This window comes from Scyliorhinus canicula, chromosome 20 (assembly GCF_902713615.1).
Source record: "Scyliorhinus canicula chromosome 20, sScyCan1.1, whole genome shotgun sequence".
In the NCBI taxonomy this organism is placed as follows: domain Eukaryota; kingdom Metazoa; phylum Chordata; class Chondrichthyes; order Carcharhiniformes; family Scyliorhinidae; genus Scyliorhinus; species Scyliorhinus canicula.
This window is the reverse complement of record NC_052165.1, coordinates 8485781-8508547: the sequence shown is the minus strand read 5'-3', so window position 1 is coordinate 8508547 and position 22767 is coordinate 8485781. Positions and strand designations below refer to the sequence as shown.

At 41.9% G+C, this 22767-nt stretch overlaps 1 protein-coding gene across 11 annotated transcripts in view; it reads left to right on the top strand.

Annotated features, from left to right (window-relative positions):
* tmem168b (transmembrane protein 168b) overlaps window positions 1-22767 on the top strand; it is a 42186-nt gene that overhangs the window by 5475 nt on the left and 13944 nt on the right. For 2 of the 11 annotated variants that reach the window (XM_038780064.1, XM_038780062.1), the window contains 4 exons: window positions 3292-3377; window positions 8162-9413; window positions 11768-11910; window positions 14528-14802. In XM_038780064.1, coding sequence (XP_038635992.1) covers window positions 3376-3377; window positions 8162-9413; window positions 11768-11910; window positions 14528-14802 — 1672 coding nt within the window. In that variant the 5' untranslated portion in view covers window positions 3292-3375. Of the gene's footprint in view, window positions 1-3291; window positions 3415-4939; window positions 5026-6631; window positions 6737-8161; window positions 9414-11767; window positions 11911-14527; window positions 14803-22767 lie in introns of those variants that run through there. The other 9 variants (XM_038780063.1, XM_038780061.1, XM_038780065.1 and 6 more) reach the window with 7 other exon arrangements.

Below are 22767 nucleotides of genomic sequence, written 5' to 3'. Positions count from 1 at the left end.
TTGATCCACCAGTAGTTTTGTGTTGTAGCTTTGCCAGGTTGACAGTTCATTTTTCGGTGTGCCTGGCGCTGCTCCTGGCATGCCCTCCTGGACTCTTCACTGAACCAGGGTTGGTGTCCTGGCTTGGTGATATTGGCAGAGTGTTGCTTCCCTCACCGCCTGCTGCAGATCCAGTCTAGGAGCTATATCCTTTTGGACTTGTCCTGCTCAGTCTGTAGTAGTGCTACCAAGCCACTCTTGGTGGACATTGAAGTCCCCTCCCAGAATATGTTCTGTGCCCTCGCTTCCTTCAAGTGGTGTTCAACATAAGGGGAATGACAGGTGGCAAATGGAGTGTAATGCAGAAAAGTGTGAGGTGATTTATTTTGGAAGGAATGACAGGAAGACAGAGTACTGGGCTAATGGTAAGATTCTTGGTAGTGTGGACGAGCAGAGAGATCTCGGTGTCCATGTCCATAGATCCCTGAACGTTGCCACCCAGGTTGAGAGGGTTGTTAAGAAGGCATACGGTGTGGTTAGCACAACCGCCTCGCGGCGCTGAGGTCCCAGGTTCGATCCCGGCTCTGGGTCACTGTCCGTGTGGAGTTTGCATATTCTCCCCGTGTCTGCGTGGGTTTCACCCCCACAACCCAAAGATGTGCAGAGTAGGTGGATTGGCTACGCTAAATTGCCCCTTAATTGGAAAAAATAATTGGGTAATCTAAATTTTTTTTAAAAAGAAGGCATACGGTGTGTTAGCTTTTATTGGTAGAGGAATTGAATTTCGGAGCCATGAGGTCATGTTGCAGTTGTACAAAACTCTGGTGCGACCACATTTGGAGTATTGCGTGCAGTTCTGGTCGCCACATTATAGGAAGGATGTGGAAGCATTGGAAAGGGTACAGAGGAGATTTACAAGGATATTGCCTGGTATGGAGGGAAGATCTTGTGAGGAAAGGCTGTTTTTGTTAGAGAGAAGAAGGTTAAGAGGTGACTTAATTGAGGCATACAAGATGATCAGAGGATTAGATAGGGTGGACATTGAGAGCCTTTTTCCTCGGATGGTGATGTCCAGTACGAGGGGCATAGCTTTAAATTGAGGGGAGATAGATATAGGACAGATGTCAGAGGTAGGTTCTTTACTCAGAGAGTAGTACGGGCGTGGAATGCCCTGCCTGCAACAGTAGTGGACTCGCCAACACTAAACGCATTCAAATGGTCATTGGATAGGCATATGGACGGTAAGGGAATAGTGTAGAGGGACTTTAGAGGGGTTTCACAGGACGGCGCAACATCGAGGGCCGAAGGGCCTGTACTGCGCTGTAATGTTCTATGTTCTATGACAGCGTTCAGAGTCACATTGCTGTGGGTCTGCAGTTACATGTAGGCCAGACCAGGTAAGGACAGCAGATTTCCTTCCCTAAAGGGGCGTTAGTGAATCAGATGGGTTTTTATGACAATCCACAAGGGTTTCATTGTGATCATTATTAGACTTTTATTGAATTTAGATTTCGGCATCTACCATGGTGGGACTTGAACCCCAAGAGCATTGGGTCTTTGACTCTTTGGATTACTAGTTCAGTGGAAATACCCTATGCCATTGCCTCCCCATAAAGACTCAGTGCACAAATAGATTATTAGTCTTGAAGAACAGCAGAGTTGAGTTGCCACATTTTTACTTTTATGTTGAACTTCAGGTTAATGGCACGGAATATAATGAGGCTACCCTTTTAATTGTATCTACCCCCTCTAAAATAAGAGAAAGTAAAGGAAAGTTAACAGTACAATCACCCTCTGGGAGGACACCTACCATGACATTTGTCTTTGAGAGCCAGGTATATATGCAAAGTTGTCAGCTGAGAATGAGATATATTACCAGTGACACTGATTTTAGCTGAACGTGAAGAGTTCTTTTTAAGGCAAATCACCCAAAATTAGAGCAGAAAATAAGGTTGCTCCATTCATTAGGCAGCTTTTAAAAATAATTTTCACTCACTAGGCAGTTATTATCGCGCGCCATTATTAAAGTGTAAATCAAATTGGAAATTCTCATGACTGCACATGCACAGTTAAATATGGAACTCAAAAATTGGCGTCCGAGTTACACTGCTTCTCCTGAATCTACTCGGGGCTTTTTCATTCCAGTATAAATTATCTCTTGCTGTAACAAACTTTAATTACGGCCAAACAACTGTCCGGCCCTGAAAATAAATGTTACCAGACGTGGCATCACATTTGTTTAAATTTTAATTATTGTTTGAAAAGATTTAAGCTTTTTATTCTTTTCCTTTTTATCCCTCTCTTTCTGAATCCCAACTTTATTATTGTTTGACTCTGAACTAACTAACTTCCAGGTTCGGTGCTGTTCATAAATAATTCTTCAACCTGATCAGTTAAGAAGATGCCCATGTGCTTTCCCTAGTCGGGCGTGTCCCAGGTCCCTTTTGGATGGAGTAGTGAAAATCCCGCAAAACATCTGTGAAACAGTACAAGTGTAATGAATGGCTGGCACCAGTCATTTGCTCCTGAGTGCTGCCTTTGGTCCACACCACAGGTTTCCTAATCATCGACTTCATCACCCTCCCTTGCCACAGTCTTAGGCTCAAACAGACCGGTTGCAGTTTTGATATCCTGCTTGACATGCGGCTGATCTTCAGAAACCCTTTCACCCACAGCACTTACTTCCACCTCCTGATATATCTCTCGCCTTCATCCTGCCTCAGCCTGTCTGCTGCTTAAAACCTTATGCCTGCCTTTGTTACGACCAGATTCAACTATTATAATCTTTGTGCTGGTCTACAATCTTCAAACCTCAATAACATATCTTCAGTGAAATTCAGCAGCCACCTCCTTGCTTGCTGACCTTCATTGGCTTCCAATACATGAGTGCATCAATTTAAAACATTTTATCCTCCTGTTTAAATCCCTCTGTGACCTCGCCCGCTCCTAACCTTTGTAACCTTGAGCGTAGCAATTCCTGGGGAAAACTCATCTTTCAATTTCAGGCCTTTTGTGCACCTTCTTCACCGTACCATTGTTTACTGTGCCTTCAACTGGTCCATAGCTCTGGAATTCCCTTCCTAAACCTGTTTGCCATTTCACTTGCATTTGCTTTTTTAAGATACTGCTTAAAACCTACATCTTTGACTAAGTTTTTGATCACCTGTCCTTTGTCTCCTTTGGCGTGGTGTCTGTTTTTGCCTAATTACAATCTTGTGAAGAGTCTTTACTACATTATATGAATGCGGTTTCATGTTGTAAATTGTTAAGTCTGTGAATCAGCTTGTAATGCTAACTATATATTCTTCACAGCCAGTAATAATATAAAGATGGCATATTGATTTATCCTGACATTTGGTTGGGAAGGAAGGTGTGGAGATCCTGCAGACATTCCGGATGTAGGTGTTTATAAACAGCAAACATTTCTTTAAAAATGTATGTATAAACATTTAAATACCAGAGGTTTAATTGCTGCATTAATGTGACAGAATGCAGAGTAATGGCTTGGAGATTTTGGTATTGCAATTAACCCAAATAAATGGTGGCTGTTAAGGAATAATCTGTTCAGTAGTTTGGGGTTAATTTTTTAAAAAGCTGCTGCTGCAGTCTCGGACCAATGTCGGGCTTCAGAATAGGGCTACTAAACTAATGTAATTAATGGGCATCTCAAACGGTACTTGTTTTGTGGTATACATACAATCCACTCAATATGTATTACAAGTCAAATTGGAAACCAAAATATGCACAGTTGATCTCCAGCAGGGCCAAACAACAAGATGAAGCAAAGGCAGTAGTTACAGAAAATGGCAAAAATTAGTTATTGAAAACTTAATTATTAGACTCTGATGTTGATTGTTTTTATCCAAGGCCACTTCAATTGAAAAAGGCGTTGTTAGAATTGAGAGATAAAGAAACACCTGTAAGGCCAATATAAGCTTCATTACGACCTGCACTTGTAAATTTTATTAAGTTCCTCGACTTTACTGATGCCAGGTATAGTGTCACAATTGTTGTGGTTGAAGCTAGCTTGCACCACAGATCAGGAATTGAGCCTGGGAATTCCTTCATTTAAAAGATTGAGTATATAAACTCTAATGTATTTTTCCACTGTTTAACTTGAGCATAGGACATATATTTTTTCAAAGTTAGTGCATTCATTATGCTTAAGCTGAACCCACCAGAATTTAAAACAAAATTTGCTAACTCGGGATGTCTTTAGCAACAAGATTAACATTGTCCATGTATGTTCGGTAAAAATTGGTGTCAGTTTTTTAAAAAACCATACAGTTCCTGTGGTCCCAGTGGAGATAGCAACATTGGAAAACCTGCCACTAGCAGCATGATGGGATCTAATCTAGTTTATTCATTGTTCATTTCAATAACCCTCCGGTCACAATGATGTGATCATATTAAAATGCCTTCCTCAGATTCAGGAAGCACAGTTTAGGACCAAAGGAAGCACTCTTTCCATGAATACGAACAGCAATGCTTTCTGTCAAGTGCTTGATTCAATTTTTCAACTGAAAAACTCTTAGAAAACTTGAGTTTAAAATCTAAGTTGAAGTGAAAGGAAAGAGGCCAATAATTAAGTGCAACTTTTCTCTTCTGAGTGGTTCACATTTTTCAATACATTTGTAAAACTGAGACTAGACTGGATTATAAGTCTTTTGTAAAGAGATTCAATATTTGTAATAGTACAAGGAGATTCAACTGATGGGAGAGAATAGACGTCTACATGGAGGCTTCAACAAGATTTTGAACTGGTTTATTTATGCATTTAACTTGTGCTGCATTTTTAACATAGCTGAACTCCCAATGTATTTATAGTAGTTTGCCTTAATGTCTAAAATATGCGGTTTTTCTTTGTCCCAAAAAAAAATTATAAGTCTGGACTGTCAATACCTCCATTGCATGATTTTTAAAATGAACATTAATCTTCGAAAGTTTGTTTATATTTCAGAGTTTACAATAATCTGTTTGACTGCAGAATCCGGGCCAGCAGATACTTGTTGTTTATTCAGTCTGTCACCTTTTTCTATTTTTTTAGTGAGTTCTTTTAATTCTCATATAATGCTAAATGGTATTTTAATTTCTACCATACATATGACACCATATATTTACTGATAAGTTAATGTTTTAGGTTGAGTTTATGGCAGTTGTATAAAGGTTGGGATAATTCTCTGAAGTTGCATTAAAGGCATGGCTTATATTTTTAACACATCATGATTGTGTTTCTACTTTGGATGTGTTTCAGTTTGCTTGCTATGAATGAAACTATGTGAAGGAAAGGGCTTGTATTTTACATAGTGCCTTTCAAGTCCTCAGCACGTTCCAAAACACATCGCAGTCGATTAGTTACTCTGGTTATGTTAGCAAGTAACTCGAGCAGTGGATTCCTTCCTCACGTACATTCAACTATTTCCATTACAGCATTCTCTGTCAGGCGTATGTGTGACTCAGCATGCTTGGAGAATGGTGCAGAGGTTTCCTTTGCTTAAGGGAGTTTATGTGAATATTAGACAACTTTTTTCAGTTATTTATGGGAAGGGAGCTAGGGTACCAAGAGTTGCTATGATTACAGCTGGTGTTTGCTCTTACTGAGAGAGAGCGCAAATATTTATCCAATTGATTGAGTCTGATTTCAATCTTTATTCCATACACTTGAGATAGATTCCATATCATATTGAAAACATATTGCAGAAACTTCCTCAGAGTGACAATCTCCAGCGGAATGCCACTCTTGATGGATTTGCCCACCTCAATTGCAGGGTCTGTGCCTCGTCCAACCTTCCTCACTCAGGCTGGGTGAGACTGGAGCAGTGAAGCAGGTGAGCAGTAATATGGACACAGGGAAGAAAGCAATGCCCCCCCCCCCCTCTTTTACGGCACTAGCTGCCATATAGGAAATGTTTAAAGGGAGAAGGTAAATGGCTCAGACAATCGCGGGGGGGGGGTAGCGCGGTGAGGCTGAGGAGAAGGGGGGTGAGATGGGACTGGGGTTCGGGTGGGGAGAAAACGGGTCACGCCCAGCCAGAAGGTTGGGCTGGCCGGTGGGGAGGGGGGTAGTTGTGGGGGGGGGGGGACTGGTAGTTGAGGGGCGGTGGGAGGGGGGGCCAGACCAGTGAGTTGATGTGGGGTTTAAAATGATAACGTTGGAGCTAGAAGTGATTTTTTTTTCCCACTTCTAACTCTTTTTCATATTAACAGTCAGGATAAAACCTGCAGAACCATCTGAAGTTAGTGATTTAAATCGCTTCTATCAGGTGGTTGCCAGCCCAGCACAATTGTCCAGGTGAAGTTAACACTTCTGGACAATTGCTGGGTAAACCCTTAACGTGGGAACCTCCGAGAGGGATTCTCCAATGCATCATTGGGGTACCCCTAAATGGGATACTGGGGAACCAGGAAATTATGGGCCATAATATTTTGGCCAATCAAATCCCAGAAAATTATTAATATTTGAATCAATTGGGTGCCATCATTTGAATGAGACATTAATCTGAAAACCAGTCTGAGACCCATTTCCCTAGATCTCCCCCTTAAATCCTTTATTAATAATGTCAAATTTATGAACTTCTTTTATTCACTCAGTAGTTCGGGGGGTCATTTCAAATTGGAGAAAAAAAACACTGGCTTTTTTTTTGTTTTTTAGGTGGAGCTCCTGATGCTTGCTGGAAAGGTTCTCTGTAGATTGGAAGGATTGATTCTTTTTTAAAAAATATTTAAGTGTAATCCAGGTACAGTGTTTCAAATCCAGGTACAGTGTTTCAAATCCAGCTGTCCAAAAGCCCAACATTTTTCGAATATGCTATGCATCAATTTTAATTGCGTAAAAACCTTTTTAGAACTTAGCTGGACGATTTGTATAGATGCTGCACTGGCATGGTGTGGCCCGGATTAATTATCCACTTCACTGCTTGCATCCCGGGTCCTTGGCTGGGCCCAACCTGAAATCCAGCATGACCCAAATTCCAACATGCCCTCGGTGCCAAGGTTGCCAGTTTTGAGGCACTGTACCTTTGTAAAAATTTGAAATACAGTGACCTTTGGAGCATAATGGGCACATTTCAAAAGTATGCATTGAATAATCTGCAAAATAATAATAATCATATTTGTTCAAGTTAATGGACATTCTCTTAAATAACAACTTGCTATTAATATAAATAATTATCTCTTGTGCTGCTATAAAAAGTTTCTGAAATTAATATAATTATTGAAATTGTAGCTACATTTACAGACAGTCCTTAATTATAATTGTAAATGTTCTTTTCATTAGATATTCATATCAGTTTGTAATCATCAATATTCTGTTATCATTGTTTTATTATGCCTGCAAATCCTTTACGCGTCTACATTATTTTGAAAGTTGATTTTTAGATTGGCAGATAGGCTATAAACCCTGTCCCAGTAGTTCACTTGAGTCAAGTGTGACTGTCATTTGTTAATTATCTTTGTCAAGAAAATTCAAATATTTATTTATCTTGCTAGGTTTTTATAAAGCAGTATAAATTTTGTTTTAAATTTAGAGTACCCAATTATTTTTTCCAATTAAGGGGCAATTTAGCGTGGCCAATCCACCTAGCATGCATATTTTTGGGTTGTGGGGGCAAAACCCACGCAAACACGGGGAGAATGTGCAAACTCCACACAGTGACCCAAGCCGAGATCGAACCTGGGACCTCAGCGCCATGAGGCTGCAGTGCTAATCCACTGCGCCACTGTGCTGCCCATAAAGCAGTATCATTGACTCCCATTTAGTAAGTTTGTAGCATTGACACTTTTATCTCCAAACTAATTCAGTGTTACAATTTCCAACCAACAAGCTACAATATGCACTGGGAGCAAGTATGAAGGATGCTGCTATCCAAAATATCCGATCACGTGATAAAGCTGTATCTCCCAGGATTATGCCATGTGAATCATACAATCCCATAAAATATGCTGCAGAGTGCCCAACAATCATTTCATCACAGCAAAATTAGAGTATTCGCTCCTGGGTATCCATCACTGACCAGTATTTTAATGATGTGAGTGAGCACACGTGGTACAAAAGTCATGGGAGTTCAGTTGTCAGTTAAGAGCTTCACGTTCTGGTGCAATTTTGTTAAAGCTTTGCAATCTGCTGCACTTATCGATTATTCTGTATGTGTTGTCTTTCAATTGTGTTATTGTTCTTTTTTAGGACTTCCCACTTGTGCAAGTGTGGTTCTTCAGTGACAAATGGCACCTTAGAAGATCGGCATCTGCAGTGTGCAGAATCACCCGGAGTTCTGTCGGAGCCTTTTCAATCCTGTTACATGTGTAAATCACTGCGTTATTGTGTGAGCCACTGTCTTTATGCAGTCATGACTAAACTGGAGGAGCTCAACAAAGAAGCAAACATGCATTCCTCAATTCGATACCTTGGCTACTTTGCAAATATAAGCTTACTGGTGGCAATTTGTATGGGCCTATACGTCCGATGGGAGAAAACAGAAAATATATTATTGCTTGTGATATTCATCCTGGGACTTTTTGTGCTCGGTATTGCTAGCATATTGTATTATTACTTCTCCATGGAAACAGCAAGTTTGAGCCTGTCACATCTCTGGTTTGGATTTTTGCTTGGCCTTCTCTGTTTTATAGATAATTCTAAATTGAAAACTGACGCGAAGGAAGAAGCCACCAGATATTTACTACTGACCAGCATTTTGGTTAGAACTCTGTGGTCAGTTGTGGAGCGAATGTGTGGATGTGTCCGACACCAGCCTGCTGTATTAACATCTGCAGAGTTTCTGGAGCTGGTTGGATTTGCCATAGCCAGCACGGCCATGCTGATGCCCAACTGCTTGAGTGTTATCTTACTTGTTTTTGCTTTGTCGATGTTGATTGTTGATCTGCGGATGAAGTCTTTCTTGGCAGTTCCAAACTTGATAGCCTTTGCAGTGATTACATCCCTATTGTTTTTCCCTTCTTTGAAAATTAGCACTAACCCCTTTGCGTTGGCTTGTTATTTCAGTCGTCTCATTTGTGACCCACTGTTGGATCTTTATTTCAGTGGCCTATCTGTTACTGAACGGTGGAAACCTTATCTGTATGGCCGGACACTATGCAGAAGAATTTCCATATTTCCTGTAGCATCAATTGAGCTAATATTCTTCATTCTTGCTGCATTAAAACTACGTAACTTAGAACATTGGTATTATCTGATACCAGGATTTTCTATCTTTGGGATCTTCTGGTTGATCTGCCATATCATTTTTCTCATAACTTTCTGGGGTTTTCATACTAAGCTCGGTGACTGTCAAAAAGTCTACTATACTCATAGGATAGATAATAAGAGTCTGGACTGTGTTATGGCGTCAAAAGGAATGCGTCATTTTTGCTTGATTTCCGAGCGATTGGTCTTTTTCAGCCTATTATCCACAGCAGTCCTGGGTGCGGTCTCTTGGCAGGTATGTGTTATAATATTTGAAATTGCCATTAATGTTCATGAACAATGATTTACCACTTACGTTTGTAGCAGTTTACTGTACATTTCACACATGTTTCATGGTGTGAGCCATTGATGCATCTTTATGTGAACTTAGCTAGTTGCTAACACTTCAACAGAATGTCTCTCTTAATCAGCAATGCCAACTCTTTTTTTAAATTATCAATTCATTTTCATTAAACTTCATAAACATTTTAAAGTAAGGTATTCACTGAGACGGAGAAACAAACTGTGTCTTGACTCATAACATTCTTCAAATTTTAGAAGTCAGATAAAGCGATATTGGGAGAGACCTGGTGATGGTTCACCTCTGTCTCTTTGGTCAAAAAATGGTCCCTCACAACAGGGAATCTGAAGATAATGGTAACCTTTATTAGTGTCACAAGTAGGCTCACATTAACACTGCAATGAAGTTGCTGTGAAAACCCCCTAGTTGCCACATTCCTTCGCTTGTTCGGGTACACAGAGGGCGAATTCAGAATGTCCAACTCACCTAAAAAGCACCCGGAGGAAACCCACGCAGACACGGGGAGAACAAAAGTAAAATGAATGGGGAAACTGTTAAAATAATCAATGAATGGTGTTAAACATGCAGCTACCAGAATAAAAAAAAACTGGGATGCCCTTAAAGCTACAAGTTCCAAGCTAATGCTCACATTTGAGTCTTAATTCCTGCATCAACTTACCTTGGTCTCAGCATGTTGCCTGGTGCCCTACCTTGGCCTCCATTCCCTAATCCAGCTGCTTTTTTCTCATCCTCCTGGATTTCACTATCCTATGCCCATATGTATATTGACCGTTTCAATTAACAAGTATTATAAGATTGAATACTGACTTTGAGAGGACGGTGGATTAGCTTATATTCAGAGCTTGCAAGCCATATGGCTGGCACTTCAGATAAAGTTTCTATCTAATAATCTTTTTTGTCACAAGTAGGCTTACATTAATACTGCAATGAAGTTACTGTGAAAAACCCCTAGTTGCCATATTCCGGCGCCTGTTTGGGTACACAGAGGGAGAATTCAGAATTTCCAATTCACCTAAGTAGCACGTCTTTCGGGACTTGTGGGAGGAAACTGGAGCACCCGGAGGAAACCCACGCAGACACAGGGAGAACGTGCAGACTCCACACAGACAGTGACCCAAGCCAGGAATCAAACCTGGAACCCTGGCACTGTGAAGCAACAGTGCTACCCATAGTTGTTTTGAATTAAAAAGTACATATATACACCTTTTGTGCCATTTTTAACAATTTTCATGAATTACATTTGAATGGCTGAGCTTTAATGCCTAATTTTTATTTACTGACCTTGGGTCGATACAATTATTTAAAAATGCGTTTTTGGCCCTGACCAATTATTTTAGATTATTATTCTATTCAAATGGATACTGAAACATAGTTCAACATTTTACAACTGAATTAAGTGTCAGCACAGGTGCTTTCATGAATTGTTTAAAATTAAAAAGATTGTTTACTGATATTTTAATTAAATGCTGTTAATTTGGAAAACCCAAACTGAATTTATTTCGATGATTAAGGTACTAAAGTTTTAAAGCATCAAGTACCTTGAAATAAGAGCATTTTAGTTGAATTATTTCCTTTTTAAATATATCTTGAATCTTTTTGAAAATAGCGCAGGCCATATATGAACCATAAATATTAAAGTGCTATTTTTGAATGTTTTAATTGTTATTGCGGACTTTCAAATGTCACTTAAATGAAACAAACAGTTGTGTCAGAAGTATGATGATGCTTTGATAACAGCAGTGCACTTCATAATTTTCTATTTCATCTTTTTAAACTTATTTATAGATCCTAAAATAACTTGTGCATGAATAGATTTTAAAATTTGCCATATAGACCTTAAAACCTCTAGCAAGCATCACTGTTGAGCATAAATGTGCTCCTTCTACTTTCATTTCTAGAAAGGCCCTTTAACCATATCAGGTGGATTTAATAAAAATGTGGCTTTTGTGTAACTAATGTTCATTGGTTACACCGTCACAGCGTCATTGCTCTAGTAGCCTGTACCTTGCAGAGTGAGAGCATGGAGTCAGTGGGTCTGGTGCCACTCAAGTGAGAGGCTAAGAGTGATGGGCTGGGTATTGTAGTGATGTAGAGTTATTTCTGGAGTGATGCACATATTTTAAGGTTACTAATAACATCTGGATTTCTGTTGCAAATGTTATTGAACAAGGTAACTTATTTGTATTTAATATTGAGTGATTTATGATATGGTTAACTTTCACTTAGCTTGGTAAACTACAAATATTATGATGTCTAAAATTACATGCTTCTCTTTCTATTTTATGCAGCCAACAAACGGGTCCTTTATGAGTGTGTTCCTTATTGTTTTACCATTGGAATCCTTAGCCCATGGTCTTTTCCATGAATTGGGTAACTGTTTAGGAGGAACATGTGTAGGATATGCGATTGTAATTCCTACAAATTATTGCAGGTATCGTTCTACATTAAGAACTACAATAGCAACAAGCATATATTCTAACCTGATTGCTTGTAATATATTCTAACCTGTAATCTTGTAATCATATTGCTTGCCATTTTGCACTGTTAATCTGTTATAATATATTTTTTAAATCTTTTATTGTCACAAGTAGGCTTACATTAACACTACAATGAAGTTACTGTGAAAATCCCCTTGTGAAGATATGTTGCATTTAATCAGTGCTACAATTTTCCGAAAAATTTGTTAAAATTGATCAAAAATGGAATGCAAAATTCTGTGTAACTAGTGTTTCAACATAGTGATTGCTTTAAAGTAGACTTACTAATTCAGGCAATACCTTAATTAGAAGTGTGTTGCAATGTGGTTGCACATGAAGGGGTTGATATAAACTGACTGTAAAACTGAAGCAGCTGAACAACACTTGAACCCAGAGGTTTGTTCCCACCTCTGAATCACTGATGAAAAATAATCGACCTGAAACATTAACTCTGTTTCTGATACTGCCTGACCTGTGAGGTATTCCCAACATCCATATTTTTATTTCTCCTACCTTCTAATATAACGCTGTCCGACTTGCATCTGTTGCAGGTAGAGCCAACCTCAACTTGGGACTCCCTATTCCCTCCAGACATCCCTAAATCCCTTTTCTCCTGATCCTAAAGCGTGTTGGTCTCGCATGAGAAAAATCAAAATTTATATTTTCTGGTCCAGTTACTGTAGATTGAAATTTATTATGAGAGTTGGTGCATGAACTCTGCGATATGGTCTGACTTGTAAGCATTCAGCTCCAGCATTGGAAGATGGGTATCCTCTATGAATTTGGTATGGTAGCCACCTACTGCAATCTGCCATTCCAAACCAAATGTCTATATTTAAGTAACAATGGAAAGAAATAATTATGTAGAGTAACTGCACCAAAGATTAGACTCAACTAATGAGACAAAATGAGCGGTTGTCGGCATCCTTCCATCCATGCAAGATAATGGACGTGCAGCAAATCAAATCCATTGTGGAAGGGATGGCTTCATATGGTGCACTTTTGCTGTTGGCGAAAGAGACCAATCTGTGAGTTCATAAGATATATGATATAGGAGCAGAATTAGGCCATTTGGGCCGTGAGTCTGCTCCACCATTCAATCATTGCTGACCTCAACCCGGCCTTAACACCACCGTTCTGCCCATCGTCCATAACCCTTCAAACCATCACCAATTAAAAATCTGTCCAACTCCTTAAATTTGCTCACTGTCCCAACATCCACCGCACTCTGGGGTAGCGGATTCCACAGATTCACAACCCTTTGAGAGAAGTAGTTTCTCCTCAACTCTGTTTTAAATTTGCTACCTCTTATCCTAATCCCTCTCGTTCTAGAATCCCCACAAGAGGAAGCATCCATTCCACATCTACTTTATCCATACCTTTTATCATCTTGTGTACCTCAATTTGATCTCCCCTCATTCTTCTAAACTCTAGAGCGTATAGGCATAAACTGTTCAATCTCTCTTCATACGACAAACCCCTCATCTCTGGAATCAATCTCGTGAACCTCCTCTGAACTGCTTCCAATGCCACTACATCTTTCCTCAAATAAGGTGACCAAAACTGCACAATACTCCAGATGTGGTCGCACCAATGACATGTATAGTTGCACCAATACTTCCTTACCTTTATACTGTATTCCTTTAGCTATAAAGGAAAATTCCATTACTTTCTTTATTATTTGCTCTATCTGCATGCTAGTTTTCCGTCTCATGAACGAGGATCCCCAGATCCCTCTGCAACAGAGCACCCCAAGGTGTCTCCCCATTTCGATAAGTTGCCTTCCCATTTTTTCGACCAAAATGCATGACCTCACACTTAACCACGTTAAACTCATCTGCCACGTTTTGGCCCACTCTCCTAAACTATCTATGTCTATTTGTAAGCTTCTTATTTCCTCTTTGCAACTTACTGTTCCACCTATTTTTGTGTCTTCTGCAAATTTGGCTGTAGAACCTTCTGTCCCTGTCTCCAAGTCATTAATATAGATTGTAAATACTTGGGCCCAAGGTCCGAACCTTGGGGCTCTCCACTAGTACATCTTGCCATCCAGAAAAAGACCTATTTATCCCAAGAGATAAGTTCTGTCAGAGGTGCCACAATAAAGTGCCATTTGAGGTGCCATTGTGAGTTGTTTGCACTGTTAATGCCTGTTGCTAAGCTTTAGCCACTGATTGAAATGGTGACGCACACCGACCCACAGGTGATTTTCCACTATCGGCAACTAGTGTCAGCCAGGTGTGAAAATCATTGTTTTGAACCTTCCATATCAGGTCTGCAAGCATTCTTCAGGTGGCACTTTGGGTATCCAACTACGTTGCCATACAGAAATCACTTGGGTTATGTGACCTTCTTCCATTCTGTGAATTGGTCTGGGCTAACAAAGTTGCTCCGAGGAACATATGTGCTGTCATTTAAACTGAAATGTCTTAAATGAATTGAGAACAAACAGTGACTTTTTAATCAAATTTTGAACTAAAAAAAGGACAAATTACTGGAGCAACCAGTTAAATATTTATTTCTACATTTTAGAGTTAATTTTAAATATCTTTTATATTTGTTTACTTGCAGTCCAGATGGTCAGCCGACACTCCTCCCTCCTGAGCATGTGCAAGAATTGAATCTAAGGTCTACAGCCATGTTAAGTTCTGTCCAACGTTTCTTTGCATATCACATGATAGAGACTTACGGCTGTGACTACTCCACCAGTGGCTTTTCTTTTGACACTCTTCAATCAAAAGTAAAGGCGTTTCTTGACTTGCGTACTTCTGATGGACCCAGACATGACACCTACATCCTGTATTATAGTGGACATTCTCACAGCTCCGGCGAGTGGGCGTTAGCAGGTAATGTATGTTGATTAATGTGCTGCCTTTACTATTGTGGGTTTTAAAAGCACCTTAAAATATTAAAGGGAGGTAATCTGTATGCAATGTTAGCATTCATGTTAAGAGGGCTAGAATACAAGACCAGTGATGTACTTCTGAGGCTGTGTAAGGCTCTGGTCAGACCCCATTTGGAGTATTGTGAGCAGTTTGGGCCCCGTATCGAAGGAAGGATGTGCTGGCCTTGGAAAGGGTGCAGAGGAGGTTCACAAGAATGATCCCTGGAATTTTGAACTTGTCATTTGAGAAACGGTTGAGGACTCTGGGTCTGTGCTCGTTGGAGTTTAGAAGTATGAGGGGGAAACCTTATTGAAACGTACAAGATACTGCGAGGCCTGGATAGAGTGGACGTGGAGAGTATGTATCCACTTGTAGGAAAAACTAGAACCAGAGGACACCATCTCAGACTAAAGAGACAATCCTTTAAAACAGAGATGAGGAGGAATTTCTTCAGCCAGAGAGTGGTGAATCTGTGGAACTCTTTGCCGCAGAAGGCTGTGGATGCAAATTCCCTGAGTGTCTTTAAGACAGAGAAAGATAGGTTCTTGATTAATAAGGGGATCAGGGATTATGGGGAGAAGGCAGGAGAATGGGGATGAGAAAATATCAGCCATGATTGAATGGCGGAGCAGACCCGATGTGGGCCAAGTGGCCTAATTCTGCTCCTATGTCTTATGATTTTATGTATATATGTTGCATTTTTATGATGTAAATTATTGTAACATCCAGTTTGAAAACTGCAGGGCTCCTTTCAAAACTTCTGACATGATGAATATTTCCATCTATAGTTTTAGTTTATGTTATCTGGTGTAATATTCATAGTATTGAGGTGGATGGCAGCTATGCTGGAAAGGTGGTAGAGCGTTGTTCAATATAGTAGGTGCTATTTCAATAATAGTGATTTTTTTTTTTTAGTCACATTTACATGTTCTGATGTGACCTTCAATTCACCAGTGATTACTTTAATAAGCCAACAGTTGGCTGCCATCAAATCTCCGTGAGACGATTTGAAGGTAGTAATGAATAAATCTGCCAGGCTTTGTCTTATGGAATTCTAAACTTTATTTTAAGTGCTTGAGAAATTAAGACATATTTAGTGAAACCAAAATCTATACCCATTATATAAAAACAAATAGGGACTAATTTCTGTGGGACTGTTGGCCTTTACTGCAAGTGAGATGAAGTACAAAAGCAGGGAAGTCTTGCCACAATGGTACAGGGCATTGGTGAAGCCACATCTAGAGTATTGGGGCAGATTTGGTCACCTTACTTAAGGAGGAACATATTTGCATTGCAGGCAGTTCAGAGGAGATTCAGAAGGCTGATTCCTGGGTTGAAGGGTCTGTCTTATCAGAAAAGGTTGAGTAGGTTGGACCTATGGGGGCATTCTAGCGAAGTTTGCTGATGATACGAAGTTAGGTGGTCAGGCAGGTAGTGCTGAGGAAGTGGGGAGGCTGCAGAAGGATCTAGACAGTTTGGGAGAGTGGTGCAGGAAATGGCTGATGCATTTCAACGTGAGAAAATGTGAGGTCTTGCACTTTGGAAAAAAGAATCCAAGCATAGACTACTTTCTAAACGGTGAGAAAATTCATAATGCCAAAGTACAAAGGGATCTGGGAGTGCTAGTCGAGGATTCCCTAAAGGTAAACATGCAGGTTGAATCCGTGATTAAGAAAGCGAATGCTATGTTGTCATTTATCTCAAGAGGGTTGGAATATAAAAGCAGCGATGTGCTACTGAGCCTTTATAAGGCTCTGGTTAGGCCCCATTTGGAGTACTGTGTCCAGTTTTGGGCCCCACATCTCAGGAAGGACATACTGGCACTGGAGCGTGTCCAGCGGAGATTCACACGGATGATCCCTGGAATGGCGGGTCTAGCATATGAGGAACGGCTGGCGTTCCTGGGATTGTATTCATTGGAGTTCAGAAGGTTAAGGGGAGATCTAATAGAAACTTACAAGATAATACATGGCTTAGAAAGGATGGATGCAAAGAAACTGTTTCCGTTAGGCGAGGAGTCGAGGACCCGTGGGCACAGCCTTAGAATTAGAGGGGGTAAATTCAAAACAGAAATGCGGAGACATTTCTTCAGCCAGAGAGTGGTGGGCCTGTGGAATTCATTGCCGCAGAGTGCAGTGGAGGCCGGGACGCTAAATGGCTTCAAGGCAGAGATAGATAAATTCTTGATGTCGCGAGGAATTAAGGGCTATGGGGAGAATGCTGGGAGGTGGAGTTGAAATGCCCATCAGCCATGATTGAATGGCGGAGTGGACTCGATGGGCCGAATGGCCTTACTTCCACTCCTATGTCTTATGGTCTTATGGTCTTAAACTCATTGGAATTTAGAAAAATGATGTGTGATCTTGTTGGCACGCATAAGATTCTGAGACCCTTTGACAGGGTAGATGCTGAGAGGATAATTCTCCTCATGGGGAATCTGGAGCTAAGGAGCAATATTTCAAAATAAGGGATCTCCCATTTAGACGAAGATGAGGAATTTCTTCTGAGGGTTGTTCATCTTCTCTGAGCGTTCTCAGCATTTTTTAGCTAACCTCTCGATATATCTTTGGTTCAAAGCTGCTGAAATATTTGCTTTGTGTTGTAAACTCTGCAGTGAATATGCTTCCAGTTTTAAACGTGATCAGCCATAATCGAGAAAATTCATACGGCACAGAAAGAGGCCCTTTGGCCCATCAGGTACGAGTATGATTGCCCACTTAAGAAACTCGTGTTACTGATGAGCCTAATCCTACAGCCACATCTTCGACCCCGCCCTCGTCAGGTGTTTCCATGAGGTGGGATCGGTTCTTGGACTCTAGATCGCTGGTATTCCATTCTAAGGCCCCTTTTCCGGGCCTCCTCTTGCCTTCTGGTGTCCTCAAACAATTGTGTCTCTTCAATCAGGAGGTTCCTGCAATCTGAGCGAGGGCCTCCCAGGTGTTGACGTCAAGGTTACATATATTGAGGTAAACTGTCTGGTTGCCTTTGAAGCGCTTTCTTTGTTCTCCTATTATTAAGAATGCTTCCTTGAGCTGGGGGAAGAACATTTACTTTGGAAGTCGGGACTCTGACATCCTAAACACATGGCCTACCCAGCGGAGTTGGTTTTGGATGATCACGGCCTCAATGCTGGTGCTCTTGGCTCCTTCAAGGACACTGATGTTAGTACGCCTGTCCTCCCAGTTGATGCAGAGAATCCGCCTCTGGCAGCGCCTCTCCAGGGGCTTGAGGTGGCATCTGTACAAAGTCCAAGTTTCTAAGCCTTACAGAAGAGTTGGACAGACGACCGCTTTGTGCACGAGGATTTTGTTGTCAGCACAGATGTCGTAGTCATCAAATACTCTCATCCTTGGGTGTCCGAAGGAGGTGCTCACTGATTGGATATGATGTTGGGTCTCCACTTCGATATCAGCCTTAGAGGAGAGGTGGCTCCCCAGGTATGAGAAATGTTCCACATTTGGGAAGGTTTCTTCATTGATCTTGATGGAGGGAGAGACCAGATTTTGCCCCCGTGCAGGTTGGTAAAGAGCTTGAGCCTTGAGGTTGAGACTGAGACCGATTCATTGGTATGCTTCAGTGAAGGTGCCAAGCATGGCTCGGGATTCTCTTCTGAGAGAGTGGAGATGGCGATGTCACCGGCACACTGATATTCCACACGCGATGTCAGTGTAGTTTTCTTCTTGGATTTCAACCGGGTTTCCGTCCATCATGTAAATGATGTCCACTCCACTGGGAAGCTTGCACTTGACAAGGTGAAGGATTGTGGCGATGAAGATGGAGAAAAGGGTGGGGGCGACACCTCGAAGCTTTCTGTCATATTTCCATTGTTATGGACTGTCGCTGACATCTTGTCGTCGAGGAGTTGGAGAATTTTTCTGGGCAGCCGGCTTTTGACAGGGTTTTCCATTGCACTCAAAAGATCAAAGCAATTTACTGCAGATGCTGGAATCTAAAACAAAAACAGAAAATACTAGACAATCTCAGCAGGCCTGACAGAATCTGAGGAGAGAAAGGGGAGCTAATGATTCTGGACGACTCTTTGTCAAAGTTAGAGAAAACAGGGCAGCACGGTGGCCTAGTGGTTAGCACAACCGCCTCACGGCGCTGAGGTCCCAGGTTCGATCCCGGCTCTGGGTCACTGTCCGTGTGGAGTTTGCACATTCTCCCCGTGTCTGCGTGGGTTTCGCCCCCACAACCCAAAAATGTGCAGAGTAGGTGGATTGGCCACGCTAAATTGCCCCCTTAATTGGAAAAAATAATTGGCTAATCTAAATTTAAAAAAAAAAGTTAGAGAAAACTGGAAATGGGGTCAGATTTATACTGTAGTCAGGGGTAGGGGGAGGTGTGTGGAGCGGTGAGCCAGCGATAGGTGGAGATTGACAGCATTTCACAGGTACCGTTCCCTCTGGGATGCCCTGGTCAACTGCTCCATCACCCCCAACACCTCACCCTCTTTCCATGGCACCTTCCCAATCTCACATGCCCCTTTATCTCCTCCCTGCTCACCATCTCGGGCCCTAAACACTCTTTCAAGTGAGGCAGCGCTTCAGGTGCACCTCCTTCAATCTGGTCTATTGCATTTGCTGCTCCCAATGCGGTCTACTCTACATTAGAGAGACTAAACGCAGACTGGGTGACCGCTTTGCAGAACACCTCCGGTCCGTTCGCAAGCAGGATCCAGACCTTCCTGTCACTGCCATTTCAACTACCCATCTTGCTCTAACGCCCACATGTCCGTCCCTGAAGCCCGATCTAAACTGGAGGAACAGCACCTCATCTTTTGATTAGGCCCATCAAAACCTTCCGGACTTAACATTGAGTTCAACAACTTCCAGACTGTGAACTCTCTCCTCCATCTTCAACCCATTTTTATTTCTATCAATTTATTTTCATTTCTTCCATTGATCTGTTTTTCCCTCACCATTGTCCCCCCCCCACCACCACTCCACATGGGCCAACTGTTCCTAGTTACCCTTTGACACACTGCTCAGTTTTGTTCTGCCATTCACAGATACACTAATCTCTGTATGTGCCATTTACATTCCTTTTGTCTTCTGTCCTCGACGCCTTTGTCAATCTTCACCTATCGCTGGCCCCCTATCCAGCGCCACTGCTCCTCATCTATGATTGTATCACGGTTTATGAGGTCTTTGAAGTGTTCTCTCCATTGAAGGCCAGTGTTTTTTTCTATCTCTTCCGTCCATACTCTGCACTTGTTTGAGGCCTTCTTGCTTCTTGGCGAAGAGGTCTTGGACAGTCTGGTTGTTCTCGTCGAACCAGTCTTGGTGTTTCTTGGTCTTGGAGCCGATGGTTACTTCACAGCTTGAGGTGATGGCTGTCTTCACCTCTTTCCAGTTTTCCTCCACTCCATTAAAATGGACACTTTGGAGATTTGGGGGAAGATATTGTTGGATGTTCTCTAGCATGCTTGGCTCTTGAAGCGCTCAACCTTGATCTTTTTTTTTGAGCTCTTCCCTCATCTTCCGCAGCTTCTGTTGGAGTTTGATGGACATAGAGGAGTGGATGATCCGGTGGTCTGTCCAACAGTCATCTGCACTGGTCATCGCTTTGGTGATGAGGGCACCCTTTTGGTCTCGGGAGCAGACGATGACAAATGTGCCACTGCTTTGATCGTGGATGCCTTCCCAAAATCTTGAACATGTCTTTTTGGCTGAGTGATGACAAGCTGCTATTCCGTGCATTTCGCGAGCAAGATGACCACGATGAAGTTGCAATTCCCAACTCCTTCCTTTCTGATGGTTCCTTTCCAGATTTGGGAGTCCTTTCCAACCCTTGCATTGGGGACCCCAAGGAGGATGATCTTATCTTCCTTAGGAATGTTGGCGAGAAAGGGCAGCATGTGGCGCAGTGGATAGCACTGGGACGGCGGCGCTGAGGACCCACGCTAAATTGCCCCTTAATTGGAAAAAAAATAATCGGGTGCTTCAAATTAACAAAAAAAAGGAATGTTGGAGAGTATGGTGTCCGGGGTGGAGCAGAAATCTTCTTTAGACTCATCATTGGCAACAAGGGTTGAGGCACTCACCACCATTTCCTGCTGCTTCTTGTCATGTTGTAGACAGAGGCCATGAAGCATCTATCTATTCCAATCCTATTTTACAGCATCTGGTCTGTAGCTTTGTATGCTATGATGTTTTAAGTGCTCATCTAAAGCTTCTTAAATGTTGACAGTTCCCGCCTCTACCACCCTTTCAGGCAATGAGTTCCAGATCCCCACCAGCTTCTGGATGAAAAAGCTCTTCCTGAAATCCCCTCTATTACTGTAAATCTATGCCACCTGGTTAGTGACCCCTCTACTAAGGGGAAAAGTTTCTTCATATCTACCTTATGTGCTTCATAATTTTGCGCACTTCAATCAGGTCCCCCCTCAGCTTTTTCTGCTCTAAAGAAAACAGCCCCAGCCTAATCAGCTTGTAATAGTAGCTGAAATGTTTCAGCCCAGGCAATGTCCTCGTGAATCTCCTCTGCACCCTCTCTAGTGCAGTCACATCCTTCCTATAGTGTGGCCTCCAGAACTGCTCAGTGCTCTAGTTGTGGCCTAACGAGTGTTCTATACAACTCCATCATAACCTGCCTGCTCTTATATTCTATCCGCCGGCTAATAAAGGCAGTATTCAATATCCCTTCTTAACCACCCTTTCTACCTGTACTTTGTTCAGTATCTACGGACATGCACCCCAAGGTCCCTCTGGTCCTCTGTGCTTCTTAGTGTCCTTACCATGAATTTGCATCTTCCTTTGCTGAATCATCTCACACTTTGCAGGGTTAAATTCAATTTACCACTTCTGCCCATCTGAATAGCCAACTAATCTAATGCTGCCCTCCTTGCTATTTACCACACTACCAATTTTTGTGGCATCTGTGAACAGACTGATCATACCACCTACATTGTGATGCAGAACAAGGCCAGCAGTACGGTTCAAATCCCGTACCAGCTTACCTGAACAGGCGCCGGAATGTGGCGACTAGGCACTTTTCACAGTAACTTCATACTTGTGACAATAAAAGTTTATTATTATTATTACATTCCTGTCCAGATCATTAATGTACACTGCAAACGGTAAGGGACCCAGCACTGATCCAGCGGAACGCCACTGGCTTCTGGTCACAAAAACAACCTTTGACCAACACCTTCTGCCTCCTGTCATTAAGCCAATTTTTGGTCCACTTTCCCCTGGATGCCATGGACTCTTAACCTTGTGATCAGTCTCCCATGCAGGACCTTGACAAAAGCCATACCGAAGTTCATCAACTGCACTGCCCTCATCTATATTTGGGTAGCATGGTGGTTAGCATAAATGCTTCTCAGCTCCAGGGTCCCAGGTTCGATTCCTGGCTGGGTCACTGTCTGTGTGGAGTCTGCACATCCTCCCCATGTGTGCGTGGGTTTCCTCCGGGTGCTCCGGTTTCCTCCCACAGTCCAAAGATGTGCGGGTTAGGTGGATTGGCCATGCTAAATTGCCCGTAGTGCAAGTAAAGTAAGGTTAAGGGTATAGGGTGGGTTTGAGTAGGGTGATCATTGCTCGGCACAACATTGAGGGCCGAAGGGCCTGTTCTGTGCTGTACTGTTCTATATACCTAGCCAGCTAATCGAAAAATTAAATCAAATTTCTTAGATATGATCTCCCCTTGACAAAGGCCATGCTGACAATCCTTGATTAATCCTTGCCTCTCCAAGTGAAGATTAATTCTGTCCTTCAGAATATCTTGTGCAATAATTTCCCTATCACTGATGTTAGACTTTCTGGCCTGGAATTACTGTTACGACCCCCTGGGCTAGTGCATGGTCAATTTGAACCCCACTTGACCTGGAGTTGTAACACAATTGAAATTGACAAATAATTCTCAGAAAAACATTCAAACTCATTTGGCTGCCTAATATCTACAGTCACCAGATTTGTAAAG